This window comes from Macaca thibetana, chromosome 1 (genome assembly GCF_024542745.1).
Source record: "Macaca thibetana thibetana isolate TM-01 chromosome 1, ASM2454274v1, whole genome shotgun sequence".
NCBI lineage: Eukaryota > Metazoa > Chordata > Mammalia > Primates > Cercopithecidae > Macaca > Macaca thibetana.
The window spans coordinates 132,453,771-132,477,154 of record NC_065578.1 but is presented as its reverse complement, the minus strand read 5'-3'; the positions used below and the strand labels follow the sequence as shown (position 1 = coordinate 132,477,154).

Genomic DNA, 23,384 nt, shown 5'->3' with positions numbered 1-23,384 from the left:
TAATTTTTGTATTTAGTAGAGATGGGTTTCACCATGTTACCCAGGCTGATCTCAAACTTCTGACCTCAAGTGATCAGCCGGCCTCAGCCTCCCAAAGTGCTGGCATTACAGGCGTGAGCCTGGCCGGAATCACAGAACTTTTAAAAGCTTATTTCCCAAATCTTGGGAGACACTTCACAGTCTGGCTGCAGTCTCGTTTCTTACCCCTACCTGCCATCTACTTTCTGCTTTTTCCCAGGCCCCCAACATGCCAGGCCATGTCACAAGTTCTTAATTTTTTGTTGTTTTCTCTTTTTTTGAATACCCTCCTCTCCTTTTCCTCCTGGAAAATGCTCTCTCCTTCCCTTTATACATAGCTTTGCTGTCACCTCCCTCATGTCACCAGGCAGGCTTAGTGGCTCCCTTCTCTGCGCCCATCACTCTGTGTTTATACTCCAGCACCCTACTCTTGTGCTCTTGTGCTGTGGCTCTCTGACCCTCCTAGATGCTACGCTCATTGGGGACAGGTCCTATCGTATCAATTTCTGTAGCTTCTGAGCCTAGTAGAGTGTTTGGCCTGTAATAGGTGCTTAATTCATGTTAGGATGAATCAATTCAGTCTCCCCTTCATTTTGTGCTGAAAAGGACAAGTCCCAGAGCAAGTAAATTATAGAATAATAGTGTCCTAGATTTAGAACGCCAACCATTCAATACATGAATTACCTCTATAAATAATCCTTGTACCACACTGAATGGCAGTTTTATCTCCCCAGCTGTATCCTATTCTCTGGAACCATTCATCTCTGTACCTGGTATACTATACCTGGTACATTCACCTCTGTACTTCTGGTAGGTACCTGGTGTACTATAGTAAGTTCCCAGTAAAAGGTTATTTAGTGGTTAAGTGGCTGTCCATCTTCTGCATAAACAGCTCCAGTAAAGGAAAAATCTGTCTCATTAGGCAACAGTAATGATTTGAGCTGGTCCTTATATTGAGGCCAAACTTGTTTTCATGTAACCCTTTTACTCTTTACTCCGGTTTACTTCATCTGGAGTCATGAAGCCATTCGAGCACTCCATCTGAATGTGGCTCTCATACTCTTTTCCCTCGATCCTTATCCCAATCTGTGTCTTCTCCCATTCTTCCAGCCTTTACTCATATGTCATGGGGTCTATGCTTCCAAGTTTGTTGACACCCCATTAACACATAGGGAATCACTGGCAACACTGCTTATAGACCCTGGGTTTTTTGGTTGTTGTTGTTGTTTGTTTTTTGTTTGTTTGTTTGTTTGGCTTTTTACTATTCAGCTAGCTTCCTATGATTACTCTGGGAAGATTTGGGAGGTGGTAGGATTTCAGAAACTCTATACTGGAAGGTAGAAAGTGTTTTATCAAGTGGGGTGCCCCTCTTGGGCAAACAAATAAAGAAGGAGAATCTCAGGAAAAGTGAGCCCTGGAACCAGGAGCTCAGGAGAAAGGAGGCTAACCCTTGAGGTCCTTCCTGGTTTAAGGACTTTGGTCTGGGCTCATGAAGCATATCCATGTTTAAGGGGCACTTGCCAATTGTTTCTGTGACCCCACCCACCTTGGGGGTTGTTTAGATGGAGGTTGGACTCTGGGAGATGTGGACCCTGGGTTTCTAAGACACTGTGGCACTGTTCTCTCCAAGAGGAAGGCGGCAAATTGTGGAACAGATGGAAAAGAACCAGGAGGAGCGATCACTGCTTGCTGAGCAGCGGGAGCAGGAGAAGGAGCAGATGCTGGAGTATATGGAACAGCTCCAAGAGGAAGATCTAAAGGTAACAGGCCAGACAGACAATGCCACGTTTCACCACCAGCAGCATCAAAACCCTTCAAGACTCTGGGGTTTCAGGGTGTTGAATGATTTTCTGCCAGGCACATGCTCATTTCACAACATCATCACCATCAACTTTTTATTGCCATGTTAAATATTTATTTCACCATGGTGTCATGCTGGGGGATGAGCAGTGATTTGGATAGATATTGTCCCTTCCTTCCAGGGACTTGGGATCCGAGGCTGACAAATCATTGTGAATAGACACATAAAGGAAATATATGGCTGCATGCCTTGCATAAGTAAATAGGGATGTTTTATGGTCTTCCCTCAATCCCCTAGGGATATTATATACTTTGTAGATGAACAGTAGCAATATCTGAGTTCCAGTCTCCCTGCTGTTACTTCACTCAAAGTACATAGCATCCCATTGTCATTAATTGTGTGGTGAAGCCAAACCTTTTCTTCCTGTTAGTCCAAATAAAATTAGTAGGCGTATTTATTGCAAAAGAAATGATGACATACCTGCCCAAACTAAGAAGACTTAAAATGTCCTCTTCTATGTGCCTTTTCTGGGATGTAACAATGTATAAAACCCTCTAGCACAGTGAGGGACATGGCAGGCACTTGGATAATTTTTTTTTCCTCAATTTTTTATTTTGAAAATTTTGCACACACAGACAGAAAAGTTGAAAAAATTGTATCACACCCATAAACTCTTCACCTAGATTTAATGATTGTCAATCATTTATCTTAGTTGCTTGTTTCTTTCTAGGGGTGTGTGTGTGTGTGTGTGTGTGTATATATATATATTTATTTTTTTATTGTTAAACTATTTGAAAGTAAGTTGCAGATATCTTGACACTCTGCCACTAAACGCTTCAGCCTGCAGCTCTAAAGAACACGGACACTCTCTTACATGACAATACCATTATCACCTCCTCCATAAAAAACTTGAATTCAGTGATTCCATAATGTCATTTAATAGTTAATGCACATTCATATTCCCCAATTGTTCCAAATACGTTTTTCTGGCTTTCTTGTTTCCAAACTAGACGTTAATCAAGGTTTGCACATTGCAAACCTTGCAAATTGTTGAGTCTCTTTAGTTTGTTTTGATCTAGAAGAGTTCCCCCATTCATTCATTCATTCATTTCTTCATTCTTTTTTTTTTTTTTTTTTTTTTGAGACGGAGTCTCGCTCTGTCTCCCAGGCTGGAGTGCAGTGGCCAGATCTCAGCTTACTGCAAGCTCCGCCTCCCGGGTTCACGCCATTCTCCTGCCTCAGCCTCCCGAGTACTGGGACTACAGGCGCCCGCCACCTCACCCGGCTAGTTTTTTGTATTTTTTAGTAGAGACAGGGTTTCACCGGGTTAGCCAGGATGGTCTCGATCTCCTGACCTCGTGATCTGCCCGTCTCGGCCTCCCAAAGTGCTGAGATTACAGGCTTGAGCCACCGCGCCCGGCCCTCTTCATTCATTTTTATAACACTGATATTTTGAAGCAGCTAGGCCAGTTGCCTTTAAGAATATCTCACATTCTGAATTTGTTTGATTGCCTCCTCATGGTGCCATTTAACTCGTGGAACACATATTCTTTTACGATTCTCTCCCTCCCCTGTGTTTATGAATTGTCAAGTTGTCATCAGCTAGTGCATTTGGTGGTGGTGAGTGACAGGGGGACATGAAGAGTCCTGCAGGTGGGCAGACTTGTAATTATGAAGCCTTCTCACCACACCTGCAGTGTGAGGAGCTGCTAGAGAAGAGGAATGAAGATCACCTGAGTAGCTGGGGAAACCGAAGGGGCACACAGCCCTGTGAACTGCATGAGAAGGAGAATAGCAGAGTGAAGACAATGAGAGACCTGCCCAAGTTACTCCATTTCCTGGCTCAGGGGAGAGAGAATGGGAAAGGGCCAAGAAGGAAAGTTATGGGGCAAATATGCAGGGTAGAGAGCAAGAAGTGAGGGTGGGAAAATCCAACTAGATGTGGGGAGTGGGAATTGGTGGACTCACTGAGGAAGTTCTAGGAGTCCATGAGTCAGCACCATTACGTTGATGTTGTGTCATTATCCTTTTAATGTCCTTCCAACAGGCACTCCTTGAGTTTCCAGGAAGTATTATTGGGCAATTTTAGCGTAGAAACCTGTGCCTTCCCAGCTTTAGACCTACTGTATCATCTCATGGTGGTACTAAGGGCAACGTTTCCCACCTTGCTAGCAAACGGGAAAAGAGTGAAGGGAGTTTATCTGGGCTTGCTTTGGAAAGGCTTCAAAAGAAACAGGGAAAGTCCTTTGGTGTCTTGGAAATGAAATGAACCAACAAAAACAACAATCCAAAAAGTAAATAAATAGGGAAAGAAGTAAATAAATACATAATTGCATGTATGTCATACATCAGAAATCAACAGCATCTTTAGCTTTGAGGGCCAGTGAGATTAAATGATGTCTGGGATACAAATAGCATGCGTAAAATCAGTGAGAAGCAGTTAGAAAGGAAAGGAAGAAGGGGAGAAGGGGGAAAGGGAGTGTGAGAGTTGGAGGAGCAGAAAGGGAAAAGTGGAGTGTGCAAAGAAATGAGTATAGTGAGAGAGAGGGATGTCTGTGACCCATGCACCACATGGACCTCAGAGGCAGACAGTTGCCGTACCGCTCCGGTTCGGAAGGCTCCTGAAGGAAGGAGCCCTGAACTGGGCAGCGAGCCAAGCTGGCAGAGAGCCAGCTCTAGAGGAAGACACACAGGGAGAGTCACCTTGGTTGGACTTATCAGGGCAGCAGCTGGGCTGAGGAAGAGCTGGAAGGCCAGGGAGGGATTTAGTCTTTGGAGAAACGGAGGGAGCTGGAAATAGTGTGGGAGGTGGGGTGAGGTAATCAATAGAAGAACTTAAGGAGTCTGAGATTGATTGGAGGGGATTGAGGGGCCAGCTGTTCCCCTAATTCCAATGCACCTCTGCACCTGAGAATGTGCTTGGCTCAGAAGTGGTCCGATCATTGAGAGACATTGAAGGCTCAAGGCTGGGAAAGGCAGGGGGATCCTTCCTTAAAAAGGACCTTGTTCACATTAGTACTCTGATCTCCGGCAAATGTTTCTCTGCGTCTAAGAACTTTTTTTCTTTTCTTTCTCACATGCCTCTCACTTTGGTCCTACCTTCTCTGCCTCATTTAGCAATGGGTTATCGAATATTTGCTATTTTCCTTGCATTGGGCTACATGTTTTTGGGGAAGAGAGGATGTGTGACACAAGGTCCCTTGTCCTGTAACTGGGGCAGAGCGAACACATATGAAATGAGTGGGGACCTGCAAGGCAGTGTATGATTACCTTACAAGAGGTGTGGCACCACCTGAAGTGCAGAGGGAATTTAGAAATGGAGAGAGAACTGAAAGTTGAGGCAATCAAGCAAGATTTCCAGAGAAGGTTGATACTTTAATTTACACAGAACAGGTTTCAAAATTTTAGCTCTGGAGATTATAAGCTGTGTGGCCGGTGGGGAAGTCACTTCAATGCTGGGCCGCACTTTCTTTATTGGAGCAAGAGAGATAATGAGGCCTACCTTTTAGGATTTTTGGATATATTTAGGTATTAGAGATAGTCTGTGTACAATGCTCAAGAAATAGAGAGTACTCAGTTAGGGCAATAGGTATTATTTCAGTCTTCACTATTGACTGGAGAGTGAAAGCTGGGTTTGAATGGGAGAGGGAAATTGAAGGCAGGAGGAAGCACCGTGAGCAAAGCCACAGGGGTGGGATTTAGCAAAACATGTGAGAGGCAATTCCATGGAACTTTAAGAGCTTCTGCTTCCTGAAAATATAGAGATCAATAGCATCAGGGGCTGCCACAAAGTCAAGTTGGATGAAGACTGTAAAGAGGCCATTTGGTTGAAGAGGGCATTGATGACCCTTGAAAAAACAGCTTTAACAAAGGATAGTTGTGGACGCTAGACTGCAGGCAATGCATTTGTCCCCCGTCCCCGCCCCCGCCATCTGTGTCTCTCTATCTCTGGATGCCAGTGGCTTCTCGTCTTACCTCTTTGTACTCTGAGGCTTTCTTTTTTTTGCGGGCAGGACATGGAACAAAGGCAGCAGCAAAAACTGAAGATGCAAGCTGAGATTAAGCGCATCAATGATGAAAACCAGAAACAGAAAGCAGAGTTGCTGGCTCAGGAGAAGCTGGCGGACCAGATGGTGATGGAGTTCACCAAGAAGAAGATGGTAGGGACTAGGTTTCTGGGACCTTTGGCTAGGAATGGAATGTCTGTCACAGGGAGAGGAGGGCCGAGAACTGAGGGAACTTCAGTGGAAGGCAGCCGCACCTTCATTCTACGATGCACATCCTTAGTTCAAGGGCCTGGCTTCTTTGTCTCTTCATCTTAGCCAGGCCACTTGTTTATTAACAGAGACAGCCTAGAAAGGACACCCAAATTAGCTTTATCCTCATTAACACCTTTGATTAGAAGTTGGGATGAGGCCCATGTGCAGGCAGAAAAGAAAACTAAAACCATTGGTGAAAGTAGGTTTTTTGTGGATTTGTCACTACTTGCATAATTATACCCCCGGTAATCATGAGTCAGAGGTTACATAAATTTCTTGTGCAAATGCCTATATTGGGCATCCTGTATTGGGTGCTAGACTCAGAAAATAGTCTTCCCCTGTCTCCCACCAAAGAACCTATAAGACAGAGCAAATGCACAGTGGAGGAGAGAACCATACCAACAGACAGTTGCAGATGAATGTAGCTCATGAATGTGTCAGTTCATTCTGGGGAAAAGTTGAGTAATAAAATGATTGGGATCTATGGGGTTTGGAGAGTAGAAGGCGGCTTTTAAGAGTAGTTTAGATAAAGTGAACGTGGATTTATATAAAAAGAGGAGGAAGTACTCAAAGTGGCAGGAAAGTTATTAAATTCTTCATGTGTTGGTCTTGTCTGCCCTGCTAGTTTTGAAATTCCATGACAGAAGCACATTATACTTCTCTATGCTCCTCTATAGTAGTGATTTTTAAAGAAGGCCAAGAGGAGGGCGTGAGTATAATTTGAATGGCATATTTGGTACACCTATATGTTCTGAATACAAACCACAGAAAATGAAGCTCAGCTAAGCTCACTTATTGGCTTTAGTATTCTTATTGGATGCTGGGGACACTCTATGCAAGCAATAGAGTGAGAATGCAGGGTTGGGGACGTAGATGATTCCTACATAATAACAACCACATAACTATCATTTAGTGAGCACCTAGTCTGTGCATGGGCTCTGTGCTAACATGTGTTATCTCTTTTAATCTTTACAATAATCCTGTGAAATAGTCATTGATGATTCAAAATATACTGGATCCTTCAATATGTGTCCAGTCAGACTAGGCTGAAAATACCTAGAATAATGCTATACCATTGGAACTCAACCACTATTTTCCCAAGTGGATGAAGGTGGGCATAATGAGCTAATTCTGTGTAGGAGTTAGTGCACATATTTTCTGGCTGCAGCAGAGAGTTTGTAGTGGACATAATAAGAAATGAGGGTGGTGAGATGGAGAGCTAAGAGCAGTTGTTGGGGTGTCTTGGACCTTGAGTGGAACTGGAAGGGTGGAATGTTAAGGAGTCGCCATGAATTTCTAAGCAAGAGAGGAGTATATCTTATCTTTATCATGGAAAGGTGTAGCTGGGAGAGGCGGGAGACTGGCCACAGGATCAGGCACTTGGGCATGTCCACAGTCCACCGTAAGTATCTACGTATATCACAAGCCCTTACCGACCTCATGGTGGTATTTATTCTTGCAGCCAGGGCTGCCCCTGCAGAGCTAAAAGCAGAGATTGGTTGTAGAAACACCCAGAGTTCCCTGTCCTGCTATCTAGGGCAGGGTGGACAGAGGAAGCAGCTTGGCAACAGCCCTGTACAACTTACAGGGACAACTCACTGGCTTCACAGAAATCTGGTCAGGTAAAATGAGGGCCAAGGAAGTTTTATTTATTTATTTTTTTTAGATGGAGTCTTGCTCTGTTACTAGGCTGGAGTGCAGTGGCGCCATCTCCGCTCCCTGTAACCTCTGCTTCCCACTTCAAGTGATTCTCCTGCCTCAGTCTCTGGAGTAGCTGGGACTACAGACATGCGCCACCATGCTCAGCTAATTTTTGTATTTTTAGTAGAGACGCAGTTTCACCATGTTGGCCCCAACTGGTTTGATCTCTTTACCTCGTGATCTGCCTGCCTCAGCCTCCCAAAGTGCTGGGATTACTTACAGGTGTGAGCCACCATGCCGGGCTGGGAGGATTCTTTATTAAGGTCACATTTCCCTCCAACCTGCACCATTCATCTTATGATGGCTTAAGGATGGCCGTTGGGAAGCTGGGCTTGGGAAGCTTTTAAGGATATGTGTGTTTTTTCAGAGAGGTGGAAAGGGAGCTAATTTTGATGGTTCATTCTTTAAGTATCTGGTAACCACTGTGGGACTGCCCAAAGCATGGTTGGCTCTTTGCCCAGGCACTAATGAGATAATCTCCACCTGCTGTACTTTACAAGACAGGCAAAGAACCACAGTTGTTTCTTGGCCCAGTAGCCTTGCAACTTGAAAATTGTCTATGACATAGTGGAAGGAGTGTGAAAGCCAGGGTCAGGGTACCTGTGTTCAAATCCTGTTAGGTAGTTTACTTCCTGTGCAATCTTGGGCAAGACCCTTGATCTTTCTGAGCATCAGTTTCCTCATCTATAATATCTGTCTCATGAAATGTTGTGAGGGCTCTCCAGGATAACACATAGGACAGTGTTTTGTAAACAATAAAGCATTTTATAAATGCTAATTGTTTTTATGTTCATGCATTGCTAAATTCATTTTACCTTATTTATTTATTTATTTATTTATTTATTTATTTTGAGACAAGGTCTTGCTCTGTTGCCCAGGGGAATGCAGTAATGCAATCATGATTCACTGCATCCTCGACTTCCTAGGTTCAAAAATCCTCCTACCTCAGCTTCCCGAGTAGCTGGGACTATAGGCACATGCCACCATGCCTGGCTAATTTTTAGATTTCTAGTACAGACAGAGTTTTTCTCTGTGGCCTAGGCTGGTCTTGAACTCCTGGGCTCAAGCAGTCCTCCTGCCTCAGCCTCCCAAAGTGCTGGGATTATAGGCATGAGTCATGGTGCCTGGCCTCATTTTGTCCTATTTTAAAAGGAGTCAGGAAGTGGTAGGGGGGATATTGGAAAGTCTGTTGTAGGGGTTTTGTTTCACTCTGCAAGGCTGGGGCAATGGCAATTGTTCTACAAGGTCTTTCCTTCCGGCAGGCTCGAGAAGCAGAGTTTGAGGCTGAGCAGGAGAGAATCCGGAGGGAGAAAGAGAAGGAGATCGCCCGCCTGAGGGCCATGCAGGAGAAGGCCCAGGATTACCAGGCAGAACAGGTACCTGCTTAGTCTCGACTTCCCTCTACTTTTCCCACTCCCTTGCCTGTCCATCCCTTTGATAGCCTGTAGAATGGCCTCGAGGGTGGAGATGTGGAGGAAAGGATGCAAGTTACTTAGACTTCAGTAGTCTGAGAAGGAAAGGGTGGGTCTGCTCCCAAAGCCTGTGTCAGCAGGGATTGGGCAGTGCAGCATGTGCTTAAGGTTCAAGAGAAAGTTTTTCACTGCTCCATAAAGAAGAACTTTCTACCTTAACCAACCAATGAAATGTGTCACCAGGGGAAACTGTGGTATCTCCATCATTAGCAGTTTTTAAAATTAGAAGTGATTTCAAGACTGCCTGGAGATGTCTGAGGTACAGGGAAAGAACTGGGATGAGTGGGTTGGAAGGACAAGATGACCCCTCAGGTTATCTTCTAACCCAAAAGTTTGATGACAGGATTCCACTTATCCTTTCCTAGAATAACTAGCTGCCAGAGAAAATTCATGGTGCTTTTCAAAGCAGACTGTCAGAGTCTGTAAGTAGGTGTCTTCTTAAAGGCACTTGGTCTGTACTTCCAGCTATATTGTGCCCTCACTGGTCCCCTGCCAACTTTCCCAGGATGCCTTGCGGGCCAAGCGCAACCAGGAGGTTGCAGACAGAGAGTGGCGCAGAAAGGAAAAGGAAAATGCGCAGAAGAAGATGGAAACAGAGGCCGAGCTGCGGAAAAGTCGGCTCGAACAGGTGGCTTTCAAGGAGCATGCTCTGGCTGTTCAGGTGCAACGGGATCGAGATGAGTTCGAGAGGATTCTTCGGTAGGAGGGGCCTGGGAACCTTGGATTCCTTTCCTTGTACTGTAGTGGGGATGGTCCATAATGGATAGAGAGAAGCTTTCTGGCATGTTAACAGATGCATGTCCATCTTGTCTGGGTTGGTGGGATCATTATAACTAGATGGACGATTGAAACTTTTAAAAAATCACTTGAGCCAAGAATTTTGTGATTAGAGAATTGGGAGATAGCACCTGGAATTGCTTAAGGAATTGGCGATGACTGGGATTATTTACCCTGGAGCAGTAAAAGTATAAATAAAGGTAAAATCTGGTCTCTTCTGCTGCCCTCTGACTCATGTCCCCCTGCAAATTAGGGATGAAACTGCAAGAGGAGTGGTTTAGGAAAGATAGAGATAAGAACTTCAGACACTAAGGGTTGTGAGTCATTGGAGCAGGACTTTAAGGGAGCCTTTTGCCATTCATTTGACAAATATAAAGCACAGAAATGCAGGGCTCTGTGCTGGATGCCATGGAGGACATTAGAAATTAACAAGACACTGCTCTTGCCCATTCCACAGGAAAGGTATTAGAGATTTGTGTTTGGATGGACCGTACCTACATCAATCCATCTTTCTTCCTTGGTAGCTCTTTATCCTTTTACTTTTGTTTTCCCTTTTGGCTCAATGATAATTTCAACACATAAGTGGAAGCTAAATGTTCACATCTCTCACTGTTCTGCTCCCTCCCCCAAAGCAGTCAACAGTCACAGCTGCCATTGGTTTCCCTCTCTGCTCTATTTTCCACCAATCAGATCTGCCACCCCCAGACCTGGTCCCTGGGAGTGTTCTCCTGGTCTAACTGGGAATGACTGTCTTTTTGCTCTGGTTCAGACCCTACAACATCAGGATATTTCAAAAGGAAACAAGCCAAGCAAAATATTTGAATTGAGGAGATACAAAATTACAGACATTATGCTCAGATAAGTAGAGATTAAACAGTATGGCATCACTTTCTTGGTTCATATGCTCTAGGTCTTTCCTCTTGGTAATGGGTAGTTAGTTGCATGCCAGACCAGGCTACCCAGACCGCTAGCTAAAGGCAGAGCAGGTCTTCAGGAACCTCTGTCCTTACCAGAGCCAGATTTTTGGCCTTTTATTGGGCTGCAGGCCCCAGCATGTCCCCCCTGCTGTGATGCCCTTTGGGTCTGTAACTTTCTCTGCCCCCAGGGTTGTGCCATGGTCACTGGACACCTAGTGAAGAAAGTAGCTTCCTAAATGCCCCCAAAGATTCTGCCCTTGGGCTACAGACTGCCTTCCAGATGTGTCCCCTCTCCTCCTTGGCCTCTATGCCCTTGGACATCTGTGTTGCTGTTAACAGGCACTAATAAATATTAATGAAAAGAAATTTAAGTCCTACTTTTGCTACCGACCCATTTGTCTTTCCTTTGCATCATTTGCCTGGACCATATGCACTAGCCAGTTATTAAAGCTAGACCAGCCTTTTTGGAGAAGTTCAACTTTACCTGTTGCTGTAGGTTAGTATCCAGGCCTAGTGTCTCCAGGGCCATGTGACCATCGTGGTGGATGTTTTCACTCAAAAGCTTCCCTGCCGCTGCCCAAATCCAACTTTCTCTGCTTCAGAAGCATGGCCTCCTGTATGGCCTATTTGTGGATTTTTTTTTTTTTTTTTTTTTTTTTTTTTTTTGAGATGGAGTCTTGCTCTGTCGCCCAGGCTGGAGTGCAGTGGCACGGTCTCGGCTCACTGCAACCTTCACCGCCCGGATTCATGCTATTCTCCTGCCTCAGCCTCCCGAGTAGCTGGGACGACAGGCCCCCACCACCATGCTCAGCTAATTTTTTGTATTTTTAGTAGAGACGGGGTTTCACCGTGTTAGCCAGGATGGTCTCGATCTCCTGGCCTCGTGATCCGCCCACCTCGGCCTCCCAAAGTGCTGGGATTACAAGCGTGAGCCACCGCACCCAGCCTATATGTGGACTTTTGCTTCTGGACAGAGGGATGTCCATACTTCTCAGCCTGTTGACTAAGCAGAGATAGCTGACTTCCCCTACCGAGTGGTTTTTAGAAATGTCTGGGAGCTTTTGAAAAATATGATGACCAGGCTCCACTTCCTGGATTGTGATTTAAATGGTCTGGGATGAGGCCCATGCGTGAATATGTTTCAAAAGCTCCCAGGTGATTCAAAAACGTAGCTAGGCTCTGTGAGCACTGCCCTAACCCAATGGAACAACCAGGTTCGTCCTCACTTGGATTTTCAACTGCCTGGCACCACCGGGGCTCTCTAGTGACACATACAAGTCCCCCTTTTCCACACTTACCCCTTCACTCAGAAGAGGGTGAAACAATAGAAAACTGTTCTAAATACAGGAAAACAATGGCAAGGCAAAGAGGAGAGAGACTTCCTGCTATCAGAGATGTGTCTGGGCAGTCAGGATTTGGTGTCTAAATACAGAGGGCTGAGGAAGCCAGCAGTTCTCTTCAGGTAAACTGGGAGGTCTCTGTAGAAGGTATAGAATTTTAGGAGATGTTTGCATGATGGAAAGAGTTGCTGGGAGTAGAGAGGATGCCGCGTGTGTGGTGGATCTTGGAAGAAAGCTAGAGGGAAATGAGGAAATGAAGCAGTGTTGTAGGTACCTTTTGTTGGGGTATCAGTGACTCTAGGGGAGGAGAGCAGGTGAGAAATTCCTGCCTAAGATGATTTTACATTTCATTTTTAAAATTATGTTGAGAACAAAATTAGATGTTAGCTTAAGAAGGCCTATAAATGCATTATTTTTCTGAGATGTGAATGCATTTCATTTGAGTGTTTTCTAAGCCTTTCCTGTTGCCATTAGTGATTTTCTCCCTGATGTCACGGTCCATGAAGTATTTTTGTGGAAGAGGTTTCTAAGGGAAATTTGGAGAGGTGGATCAGGAAGAGAACTGAGAGATATCAGGATGAGCTCCTTCCTTCTTCCACTAACCAGGGTGGAGTTAGCATGACACTTTACCGCATCTTTTACGTTTCCAAGCATCGAGGGAGGGAGGGAGGCAGGAAAGGAAGGAAGGAAGCAAGGAAGAAGGCAGGCAGGCAGGCAGGCAGGCAGGCAGGAAGGAAGGAAGGAAGGAAGGAAGGAGAGAGAAGAAATCTCAGGATATGCTGGAGAGGAGTTACGCATTGTTATCAGGGAGAAGTAGGAACAATAGCTCCCAGTGGGTGAAACCCTGGGTGTAAGACTGGCTACATAATTTTCAGGGCCCGGTGAAAATTAAGAATGTGTAGCTTGGGCAACATAATGAGACTTCATCTCTACAAATAATAAACAACAAATTAGCTGGGTGTGGTGGCACTCTCTTGTGGTCCCAGCTACTTGGGAGGCTGAGGTGGGAGAATCACTTGAGCCCAGGTGGTTGAGGCTGCGGTGAGCTATGATAGCACCACTGTGTTCCAGCCTGGGTGACAGAGCAAGAGAGTGTGGACTCCCTTGTTCAAAAATTTTTAAGAATTTCAAAACAGTGAAAGCAGAGCATCAAACCAAACTGGGGGCCTTTCTAAGCATGCCCATGACATCCAGTCATGCGACCCTGGAGCTAGTTCTCGCTGGGTGGGAGAAGGGGGGATGCATGGGCAGCAGCTTCTGGGGCTGATCTTTGAGTTACCAAATGGGGCTGGAGCACAGAGGGCTGCGGTCTCTGAGGCATGTCTACTGGAGGAGCCCACCCAGGAGGCTCCCCCACCACTTTTCCTGGCCTGGGTCAGCTCAGCTGAGTTCATTGCATTCCTGTTTCCTTCCCCCAGGGCTCAGAGAGAACAGATTGAGAAGGAGCGGCTGGAGGAGGAGAAAAAGGCCACAGGGCGCTTACAGCATGCCAACGAGCTCCGGCGCCAGGTGCGAGAGAACCAGCAGAAGCAGGTGCAGAACCGGATTGCCACCTTTGAGGAGGGCCGGCGCCTCAAAGAGGAGGCCCAGAAACGCCGTGAGCGCATCGATGACATCAAGAGGAAAAAGCTTGAAGAGCTGAGGTGCGCTGTAATCTCCTCCTTCCCCAGATCCTCCTCCCTCCCCCAAAGAGATGGCACCACAGGCTGGAAAGCATGGGATTTGGTGGTGAAAGGCCATGGCAGAGATGCTCAGGGAGAGGCCCTTCTCCCCACCCAGGCCTCATCCCTCAGAAGGGGGCTCCAGCAGAAAGTCCTGGGATGGGGTCTTGCTGGCTCTCTGGGAACTCCTTGGCAGGATGCTAGAGCCTTGGCATGAATGTATGTTTCGGTGGTGGATTATGAGAGCAGTGTTGGGGGATGCAGTCCTCCAGGTTCTGTAAACCCCACCCAGAGCCTGCTTCCTCCCACCTCCTGTCTGGTCCAGCACCTTTCCTTATACCTGCCTGCATTTCCCCGGCAGAGCCACTGGCCTTCCCGAGAAGTACTGCATTGAAGCTGAGCGCAAAGCTAACATCCTGCCAGCTACCTCTGTGAACTAAGGGGAGCCTTCGTGGCCTTCAGGATGCCTTCGGGGGACAGATTCTGCCCAGTTTCTGGGTGTCTGTAATTGCTGCTAACCTAGACATTTCATAGTTACAGATTAAATCTATTTGACTTCTCTAAGGAGCAGCTTGGCTTTCTTGTGGGAATGTGGCTGCTACAGGGTACTAAAGTGGAGTAAAATAGGTTGTAGGGGACCCGAGTGTGGGTGGCGTGGTGCTGAGGGTAAGGGAATGGGAAGATGCTTCTATGATGGTTTCTCCTAAGCCAGGAGGTCCCTTTGTCCTGGTATCTCCTGGCCTTTTTGTGATTCCCTGGGATGTGAACCTTCAGCACAATCTTGTCTCTGCTCCACCCTGACGCCCAGTTCAGAAGCATTTCAGGGCATTGAGGCACAGCTACAGATGCCTCTCAGGGAGGGGCTGGGGCAAGGCTTGGCCAGGTGGAGCTGGTGAAGGAGGCACCAGGGCCGGGTGAGGCAGGGCTCTTACTAGGATCACACCCATGACTCAGATCACATCTGTGGAGGGAGTGATGTTTGAACCTGGGGCTCACTGTGCCCGTCTCAGCTCTCTCCCACCAGAACCCTTTCAATTCCAGGCAATGCTGCAACACAGACACTGGCCCATCCCCTACTAGGGCACACCGAGAGCCCTGCACTCCCCACCCTGCCAGTCCAGTCCCCTCACCCGAACTCAGCCGCTCCTGTGGCTGGGCTCTCCTCAGTCGACCTCACTCCCATAGGTGGGGCTCCCAAACAATTTTCATCTGTTTTTAACTTCTCTCACTTTGCCGCAAACTATACTTTCATCATTCATTCACTTATTCAGATACTTACTGAGTGCCTACTACATGCCAGGTACATTCCAGGCACGCACTGAGCACAACAGACCTCGCTGCCCCCTCAGAAGCCTCTCATTTATGTCAGTCTGCTCCTGTTTTCTCCCCTGAGCTGCCTCCACCAAATTTCTTGTACCTTTGGCATCATCTCTGCCTTTTTGGCCTCTCACTTGGTTGTCAGGTGCTCCTTTGGGGCTGGACTGCTAGCTTCTAGGGATGGAGCCATGTCCCTGTTTTTGTATGCCTAGGGGAAAGGGCTTTCCTCCAGCTGCTGTGATGATGAGTTACCTCTCTACCCCTGGGGACGGTTTCATCTCTCAAATCCAGAGCCCAGTCTTGCCTTCCTTGATGGGCCCTGCACCAGAGGGGTCAAGGAAGCTGCTGGGTGCGTCCTGGTGTTTACAACTCCAGGTTACGAGAGCCTCAGGCAAGAGTCCTCTTTTCATGGGGCCCAGGGAGAGTCGGTAAGCTGTTTCCTGTGCTTCCTTTTCCTCTGGACAGCCACAGCTTCCCCAGGCGCCCTCTCCACCTTTCCCACTAGGAAAGATTGTTGCCCCGCCCCACCAAATGTTTGGGAAAGAGGTTTGCTCACCGTCCCTGCTTGGCACCCCTAACTGCAACCCTCCTTCCTAGAGAAGCTGAGGCCTTCCTCCCTAGGGGTCTTGGGAAGATGTGGTACCCAGCCTCGGATGGGAGAGAAGACATGGCAATGCCGCTGAGGATTCCGGGACTCATCTGCAGTTGGCACACTGGCAAAGGTTCTGAGCATCACCTGTTGCTTAGCTGATGCTGCAGGGACCAGGGAACAAGGTTTTGCCTAGTTCAGGAGATATTCTTTCCCAGGAAAGCCAGAAAAATCCTGGGTGCTTAGAGTTTGCTTAGTCTCACATCTAAGTCATCTATCTCAGAGCTGGAAAAAATGGGCCACTGTGGAGAAAGGATTGAGGAGAAAGGGGATTCCACACCCACTGCTAACTTCTGAGCCCACTTAGACAAAAATGGGCCAACACCACAGGTTGAAAGTAAGGCCAGCATTTGACCAGAGCTGCTGCTGGTGAAAATATAGGTCTTTGGGTCCTGGAAGATCCCAAAGCTTTACTAAAAGTGAGTGAGACTGTCTTGACTGGGCCTGGACACAGGGGCAGTTATAGGTTACGTAAATAAAGGCTGGCTTTGGAGAAGAGAGAATATAGCCGCTTCTGAGCAAGCGAAGATGGTTTGGGAGAGAATCTCAGGGCTTTGCCCCAGGGTTGACCCTTCCACTCTCATCAGGAGTTCTCCATCTTGGAATTGGCCCATGAAGTGGAAGAGAGGTTCAATTTCTTCTCTTGGGATTCCTAAGAAGTCACACCCAGGCTTTCATGGGCTCCAGAGCTAGTCTGAACCAGTAAGAAACTAGTTCTAAGATGCCTGACACTCTTGAGAGCTGGGCAGGCAGTTGGGATCTGAGGCCAGTCAACTACATCTGGGCAATCTTTTATAAACCCTCTACCAATCTCATTCAGGAATGGCAGTGGGGATAATTACAGAGAAATTTCCTGGCGTCAAGTGGGGGCTGGTGGGGTTAGGCTGCATGATAGTAGTGGCAGACCCAGCAGGACACTGTGTGAGCTTAGCCTGCAGAGTGAGGCTAGGGCCTGGAGACAAAGAGAAAATGGGCATTCTTTTGAGGACTCTAGTGGGTTCCTAGGTTCAGTCTTGCTACTAGAGGTTGGACCTTCAGTGGGGTGCTTTCTGCTGAGGAGGTTTCAGTTTTCTCCTTCTCATGCTCAAAGGGGTAGATGGTGAGCTCTGTGTACTCCCTAAGCCACTGAACCAACACAGGGCTGTGTGAGAGGCTGTAAGAGATAAGTAGGAAATGCAGTTTGCTGCATTGTCTTTGTTAACATAAAGCCTTTTTTCTTAATTGCCAACACGATTATTGACATTGTTATATGGGCATCTGATCTTTTCACATCTACTTTTTACATTATTTTATGTATAAAGGTACATATTAACTTCCCGTGGACTTCCCAGCCCCCTGTCTTCTGCCTTGGGGGTCTTCCAGCCCTTATGATGTCAGACTGAACTAGTCCACTCTAGAGAATCCAGGGGTTGGGCTCCCTGCTGGGGCACTGAGTCAGATTTGCAGGCAGCTGCCTCCCAGGCATGTGCCTCCTGGCTCCTGGCTGGGCTCAATGTCCCACCCACCCACATGTGCCTGTTGCCCACACCACATCCTGTTGTGGGTTGGAGGCATCTCAGTACTTTCGTATCTGCTGCAGAAGCGGCTCTAGCTGGATGTGACTCAGCAGCTGCCCTGGTGGCTAAGCCATGCTGTCCCTTCCTCAGTGGGGTGCTGGGATGTCCTTTACTACCCCTGAAAGACTCAAGTCACAGCTGGACATGACTTGGTCTCAGTAAAAGCATTTGGATTAGGCTCAGATGAAAGGGGCTGAGAGAGTTCAAAGACAGACAGGGCTTTCAGGGTGAGGAAGAGTGACCGTGGTTTAGGTGATGGTGGAAGGAGACGCTGGAGCCTCAGACAAGAAGTCTGGATTTGTAGGCTGTGGAGACTCGGGGACAGTGAGCTCCTCACTCTGTTTCTCACTCTCTCTCCTCCTAACTGTTGCTTCTGCAAAGAGTGGGAGCCTGGTGGAGAACTGTGGAAGAAGCAGATGGCTCACTGCAGACCATAGGTCTCTTCCCCTCCTGGGCTGCTGCCTACGGCAACCTGCCTCCCCTACCAGACTCTGAGATATGTCAGGGGAAATCATGCCAAGGTTACCTGGAAGGTCCTCATTTCTGACACCGTAGAGTTATTCTTGATTTGTCTGGCTTAAATAGCTCAGACCTTCCCACAGTCCTGTCCCCCAAACCTGTCCCCTCCCAGTTGGGAAATTGTCCTTGAGGTGCAAGCTCCATGTTTCTTTTTGAATTCTCACCCATGTCCTCTTAAGAAAGGGGTAGTCATCATCTCAATACTTTTTGATAACTTTGAGGCTGGGCAAGAGTAGGGTTGAGATTTTAGAGGGTTTTCTCAGGAGACTCCCAGAAAGAAGAGTCAGAAGCGGGTGAATGGAAGTGGGGAGCAGAAGAGCGGGGCCTGGAAGAAACTGTCCAGAGCCAATGAGCTTTCCTGCATGGTCCCTGGGAAAGACAGTCCCTGTGTAGTGGAGATGGGCACCAAATCTTAGAATCTCAAAGCAGAAAGGGACCCCAAAGACCCTCTGATACTTGAATATCCTTTGCAAACTCTAGTCAAGTGGTTGGACAATCTGAGCTTGTACATCCTGAGAGACAGGGCACTCACTACCTCAAAAGGCAACCCAAAGCATCTCAGATAAGCCCTGATGCCCAGAAGGTTCTTAATATTGAGTCAATGTGTCTTCCTGTGTATCCAACGCATGGACCGAGCTCTGCTCTTTGGGACCACACAAGGCAGGGCCAGACTCCTTTTACATGATATTTCTTCAGCTATCTCCTACCCTGGCTGCTATGCATCCTGACTCTGAGGGGAAATGCCTGTCATTCTAGAAACACAGGACTCTCCTGAGCATTTCAGGGAGAGGAGGAAACTGGGAGAATGGGGAATCTTCAAGTTTATCCCTTGGGCTGGGCCTGCTACTCTCCTGCCAGGTAATACTTCCGCTGTCCCTGCAGCCCTAGCAGAGCTCTGTTGCCTCTGAGCCCCACCCCTGTGGCACCACCTTCCCCTTGACTCCTTCTATCCTAGTGTCTAGGCAACAGGAAACAAACACAGAGGGCAGAGCAAGGATTGGTCAGGACGAGCTTTGTGAGAAAGGCTCTGAACAAGACACACACCAGCTGCAGCTTCGTACTGACGCCTGCCAACTCCCACACACCTTCCTGGGCAACTGCCAGTGGAGCAAGGCAGGCCTGGGGCCACCCTGCAGGTCAAGGGGTACCACAGTTCCCCTCTGTGGATATGTATTTGGGGAATCCAGATGGCAAAATCAAAGGCAAGTTTTATTTCTACAAATTAAAAGGTCAAAGTCCCATTGGACCTGTGGATTAATTCATCACAAAGTTTCTTTCCCCATAAACAGACAGACTCATGGTTCAGGACAATCAATTTTAGTTGCTTAATCCACCTGAGGGCCTGGCTCTGATCCCTGTGAGGTGCTCTGGTGTTCTGGGTAGAAGGTCCCAAGGGGTTCTGTTCTCAAGGATCTTCCTTCCTCAGTTAAAAAATAATCATCAGCTATCACTCCTGGCTTTGCTCTTCTCAGGCCATGTCTAGCAGGGACCTGGCTTACTTACCAAGCCCAGAAATATTCCCCTGGCCACTTCTCTCCACCCCCTACTCCTTTCTCTGGCATGCTGTTGTTAGTTATCCTTCAGATCTCGGCTCAAACATCATTGCCACTAGGTCAGGGTCCTTGCACGTATTACTGCAGCTTACCACATTGCAGGCCAGGAGCTAGTTCCCTATCAGATGGGATGCTCTGTGAGGATAGAGACTGAGTCTCCTTAATTGCCATTTCCCCAGGGCCTAGCATAAAGCCCAGCTGTTTGCTGAATGAATGAAGGTTCTGCAGGATGTGGTTGATCTTGGCGAGGTGAAGATACCTTTATCTGCAAAGTCTCTTCATTCTTCCTCAGATCTGTCATCAGGAAATCACATACCCTTTACAAGCGATTTCTTCTTGCCTCCACTCATTCTCTTGCTAACAGTTCAGTTGGTGGCATTCAATTGCCTCCCTTTGCTCTTGTGCTTTGTTGATGTAGTGACAGCTCCGGCCACTCCTTTAATTGATGGGGACTATGTGTGTGCTGCTTGCTTTTCTGAGTCTGTCAGCTTCAGGACATTGCTTGATGGGAGAGATGTGGGCATATCCAGGCTCCTCCTAGAATCCTACTTCTTTTGAAGTGTACCAGTCAGAACCATTGAGGTTTGGGAAACCTGAGCAGGGGCTTGGGGTGTCCCTGTGTCACCTGTGTTCACAGCTCTTCCCTGCCAGCTTTGATCTGAGCCTTAGTCTCGAACCCAACCCACACCCTCAAACTTAACCCCACATGTTGATCTCGTCCCTCTCTGTAACCAGAACTCGATGTTGTCCCATCACCACCCATGCAACCTCTGAGCCCCCTGCCCTTCTCATGCAACCATGGCCTCACCTGGCAGACCTCCACCTCCAAATCGTCACTGAAAGCTGGGTGGACAGACAGCAGCTGCAAGGCTCCTTGGCTTCTCTGTGACTCTTTGCCTATCCATTGTCACTCACAGCTTCTGCTCCCAGAGTCTTACCTCAGAGGTTTCCTCTGCAGGACAACTCCTCCCTGGGTGCTGCAGGGTGAGCCCTGCGCTACATGGGGACTTGAGAGAGGGGGCTGAGGAGCTTGCTGACTGTGTAGGGAGGAGTTTAGAAAGAGTCAAATTGCAGTGCCAGCCAAGGAAGGGGTTGTGGGGAGCTTGATTGAGCCTGAGCCCAGGGAGTCTGGCGGCTAGTGAGAGGGGTTGGGGTGGGCAAGTCCAGGCAGGGAAGGGCAGGGCTTAGAGGGCTGGGGTGGAGTTGCTGTGAAAGGGACTTTGGAGGAAGAATAGGCTTTGGAGGAAGAGTAGGCAGCCCAAGCCCTCTGCCTGTCCTTCCCTGAAAGGTTCTGGGGCTGGGCTGCACTTCATACTGGAAGCAGTCTGTGGCCTTCTCTGAGACTTTGTCCAGCCTCTTCCTACCTCCTGTATCTCCCTGTTTACTCCTTTCTAGGCCCGTCTTTGATTTTCTGTTATTGTCTTAGAATAGAAGCAAATACCAGTCAAACCAGGGCCATTCTTCCCTGGAGAGTCACGGATTTCTCAGGAAAAAGCAAGGGGCCCTTTCGGAAATTTGTGTTGGTTCCCAGCTCGTGGCCTGGGCGCTCTGCCTCCTCTGTCTCCCTCTGAGTCTCCGGAGGGGCCATTTAGACCATGTGTCTTTCTGTCTGTCTCTGTCCCAGTCTCTGTCTTTGCCCCTTAACTCATCACTCTCTCTCCCAATCTCTTTCTTCTCTCTCTCTGGGGTCACAGGGGGAACCCCAGTAGTCTCCTCGACCAGACCTTTATAAAACTTGAAAAGGAAGTGGGTGGGGAAATGAGAGGTTTGGGGTGGAGACTGGCTGGGGAAAAATGAGAGGGAGGAGTTGGGATAGGGATCTTCCTAGGAGTGGGGCCCTCTTCCACTGCTGAGGATACGGCCCAGAGAGAAACACGGACTGCGAGCTGGTGTTCTCACAGAGGGAGGGGACTGTGGGGCTGCGACATATGCTTTGGAAACTATGCTGACATCCCAGTGCCTTCACCCCATCCACAGCCTCCCCACCACTGCCCTCCCCGAAAACCCTGCAGGGCTCAGGGTATAGGGCTAGAAGGCTGACAGCTTCTTTTACAGGACTCAAATTGCAAGGAGGTAGCAATTAAGCCTCAGAGAGTCAAGGGGGAACAACAATGGCACTCGGCCCTTTCAGGCTTTGAAAGATCCCCATGTGGTGCCCCGTAAAGTGGCTGTTCTAGGAGCATGTAGACCCTCAGTTTCTCCCAAGTCCCATCTCCTGAGGACTCCAAATCCAGACCACCCTTCCTCCCCAGTCAGTAAGACTCCCTCTGATGGACCCCATCTTCTAGTTTGGTTTGGCGTCAGAGCCCCACTCATTGTCAATAGCTTCCCATGTCTCCTCCCCAAATGCTTTTCCTGGAGCTTGGCCAGGTGGTGAGCTTTAGTCGTGGAGCAGGACTTCAGGGCATCCATTCTGTATGGGATTTAGTTGTCTCATACCCCTTAGATGGGCTTGTGTACGTTTGGCTTCCTCCTCCAAGTCTTGGGACCCTAATCAACATGTGCTACTAGTAGTCTCCCTGCACTAAGGGTTGAAAATTCTAGCCAAACCTGGATTTAGCAGATGGAGGCTGAAGTCTTTCTATATTAGAAATAAAACCTCATCTTTGATCCCTACCAACTCCCGCTGCTTACGTGTCTTTAAACCATGTTCCAATCCTAACCACAGCCTATTTCAACATGAATCTCAAACTCAGTTCTAACCCAATTATAACCCCAATCCTAAATAAATCTAAACCCAGCCTTTGATGTAGCCCTAACTGTATTCCCAGGCAGAGCTCTAAATGAAACTAAAACTCTATTCCTTATCGTAACACAACCCCAGCCATAAACCCGAGCCTCAATTCTAGCTGTATTTCTAACCTTAATCCCAACCTTAACTCTAATCCCAACCTCAAATCTGACCTCAACCTCATTCATAATTCAACTAACCCCAAACTTAACCCCAATTCTAACATTAGCCCACATCCAGAACCCAATTAAATCCCAAGCCTGCACTGTAGTTTAGTGGAACCACAACCTTACTGCTTTCTCCTCAATCTCTCTGTTCGTGGTCTCACCTGTTTTCCCTCCCACTCACCCTGACCTTCCATGGTTCTTGTTCGTGAGTGGGTCTAGTAATCCACAGGATCACCAAGACCATTTTTTGGACACTCTGGACTGACACCCTGGGTACCTGGGTATCCCAGCTTAGGCACCAGCCGCATTGGCTGAATCCCATGTTTCTCAGGCCTCTGTTTCCCTATCTGTAAAATGGGGATAATGATCCCTGCTCTTCAAAGGGAGGAGGACAATCCCATAAACCTAAAAATAAATAAGGAAATGAAGATATTCATTGCGTACATCTGGTAGGTCTCAGAGTGCCCTGTTATTGTTGGGAGTTCAGGTGCAAGGGCTTGGAATGCAGAGACGCGTGGACTCCTTGTGTTTCCTTAATGTTCTGTCTTATTTTTCCTCAGAGGGGTGGGCCCTGGCAGCATCCCTGAGCCCCATAACTCTCCCCAACACTCTTCCTCCTCTGCCCTTTCTGTGCCCCATGGTAGGGGATGGGGGCAGTCCCTGACTCCTTTGAGGGAGTCAAGCTATTGAATGGGATCACTCATGTCCTGACTCCTACCATGGAGTCCAGTGAGGCACAGGCCCATTCTGTCCCCCTCAGACAAGCCAACAAGGGCGGCCCTCCCCTTGCTCCCCATGCCTACCAGGACCCTCCCCACCCCAGCGCCAACTTACCCAGAACTGTGCTGGTTTAGTCAGCCCAATGACCAGTCCAGGTTGTGAGGGTCCTTGGTCTCAAGGACCCAGTTAATACTAGGATTGCATTAACCCTCAAGACCTGGCCACT

General features: G+C 47.9%; 2 protein-coding genes across 3 annotated transcripts in view; one reads left to right on the top strand and one right to left on the bottom strand.

The window, feature by feature from the left end:
• CFAP45 (cilia and flagella associated protein 45) overlaps window positions 1-14,504 on the top strand; it is a 28,240-nt gene extending 13,736 nt beyond the window's left edge. For both annotated transcript variants that reach the window (XM_050757599.1, XM_050757608.1), the window contains 6 exons: window positions 1,649-1,778; window positions 5,833-5,979; window positions 9,042-9,155; window positions 9,757-9,950; window positions 13,704-13,928; window positions 14,308-14,504. In XM_050757599.1, coding sequence (XP_050613556.1) covers window positions 1,649-1,778; window positions 5,833-5,979; window positions 9,042-9,155; window positions 9,757-9,950; window positions 13,704-13,928; window positions 14,308-14,386 — 889 coding nt within the window. In that variant the 3' untranslated portion in view covers window positions 14,387-14,504. The remainder of the gene's footprint in view (window positions 1-1,648; window positions 1,779-5,832; window positions 5,980-9,041; window positions 9,156-9,756; window positions 9,951-13,703; window positions 13,929-14,307) is intronic.
• Window positions 1-23,384, bottom strand: part of LOC126935658 (sodium/potassium-transporting ATPase subunit alpha-2) — a 907,274-nt gene that overhangs the window by 265,683 nt on the left and 618,207 nt on the right. The window lies entirely within an intron of this gene.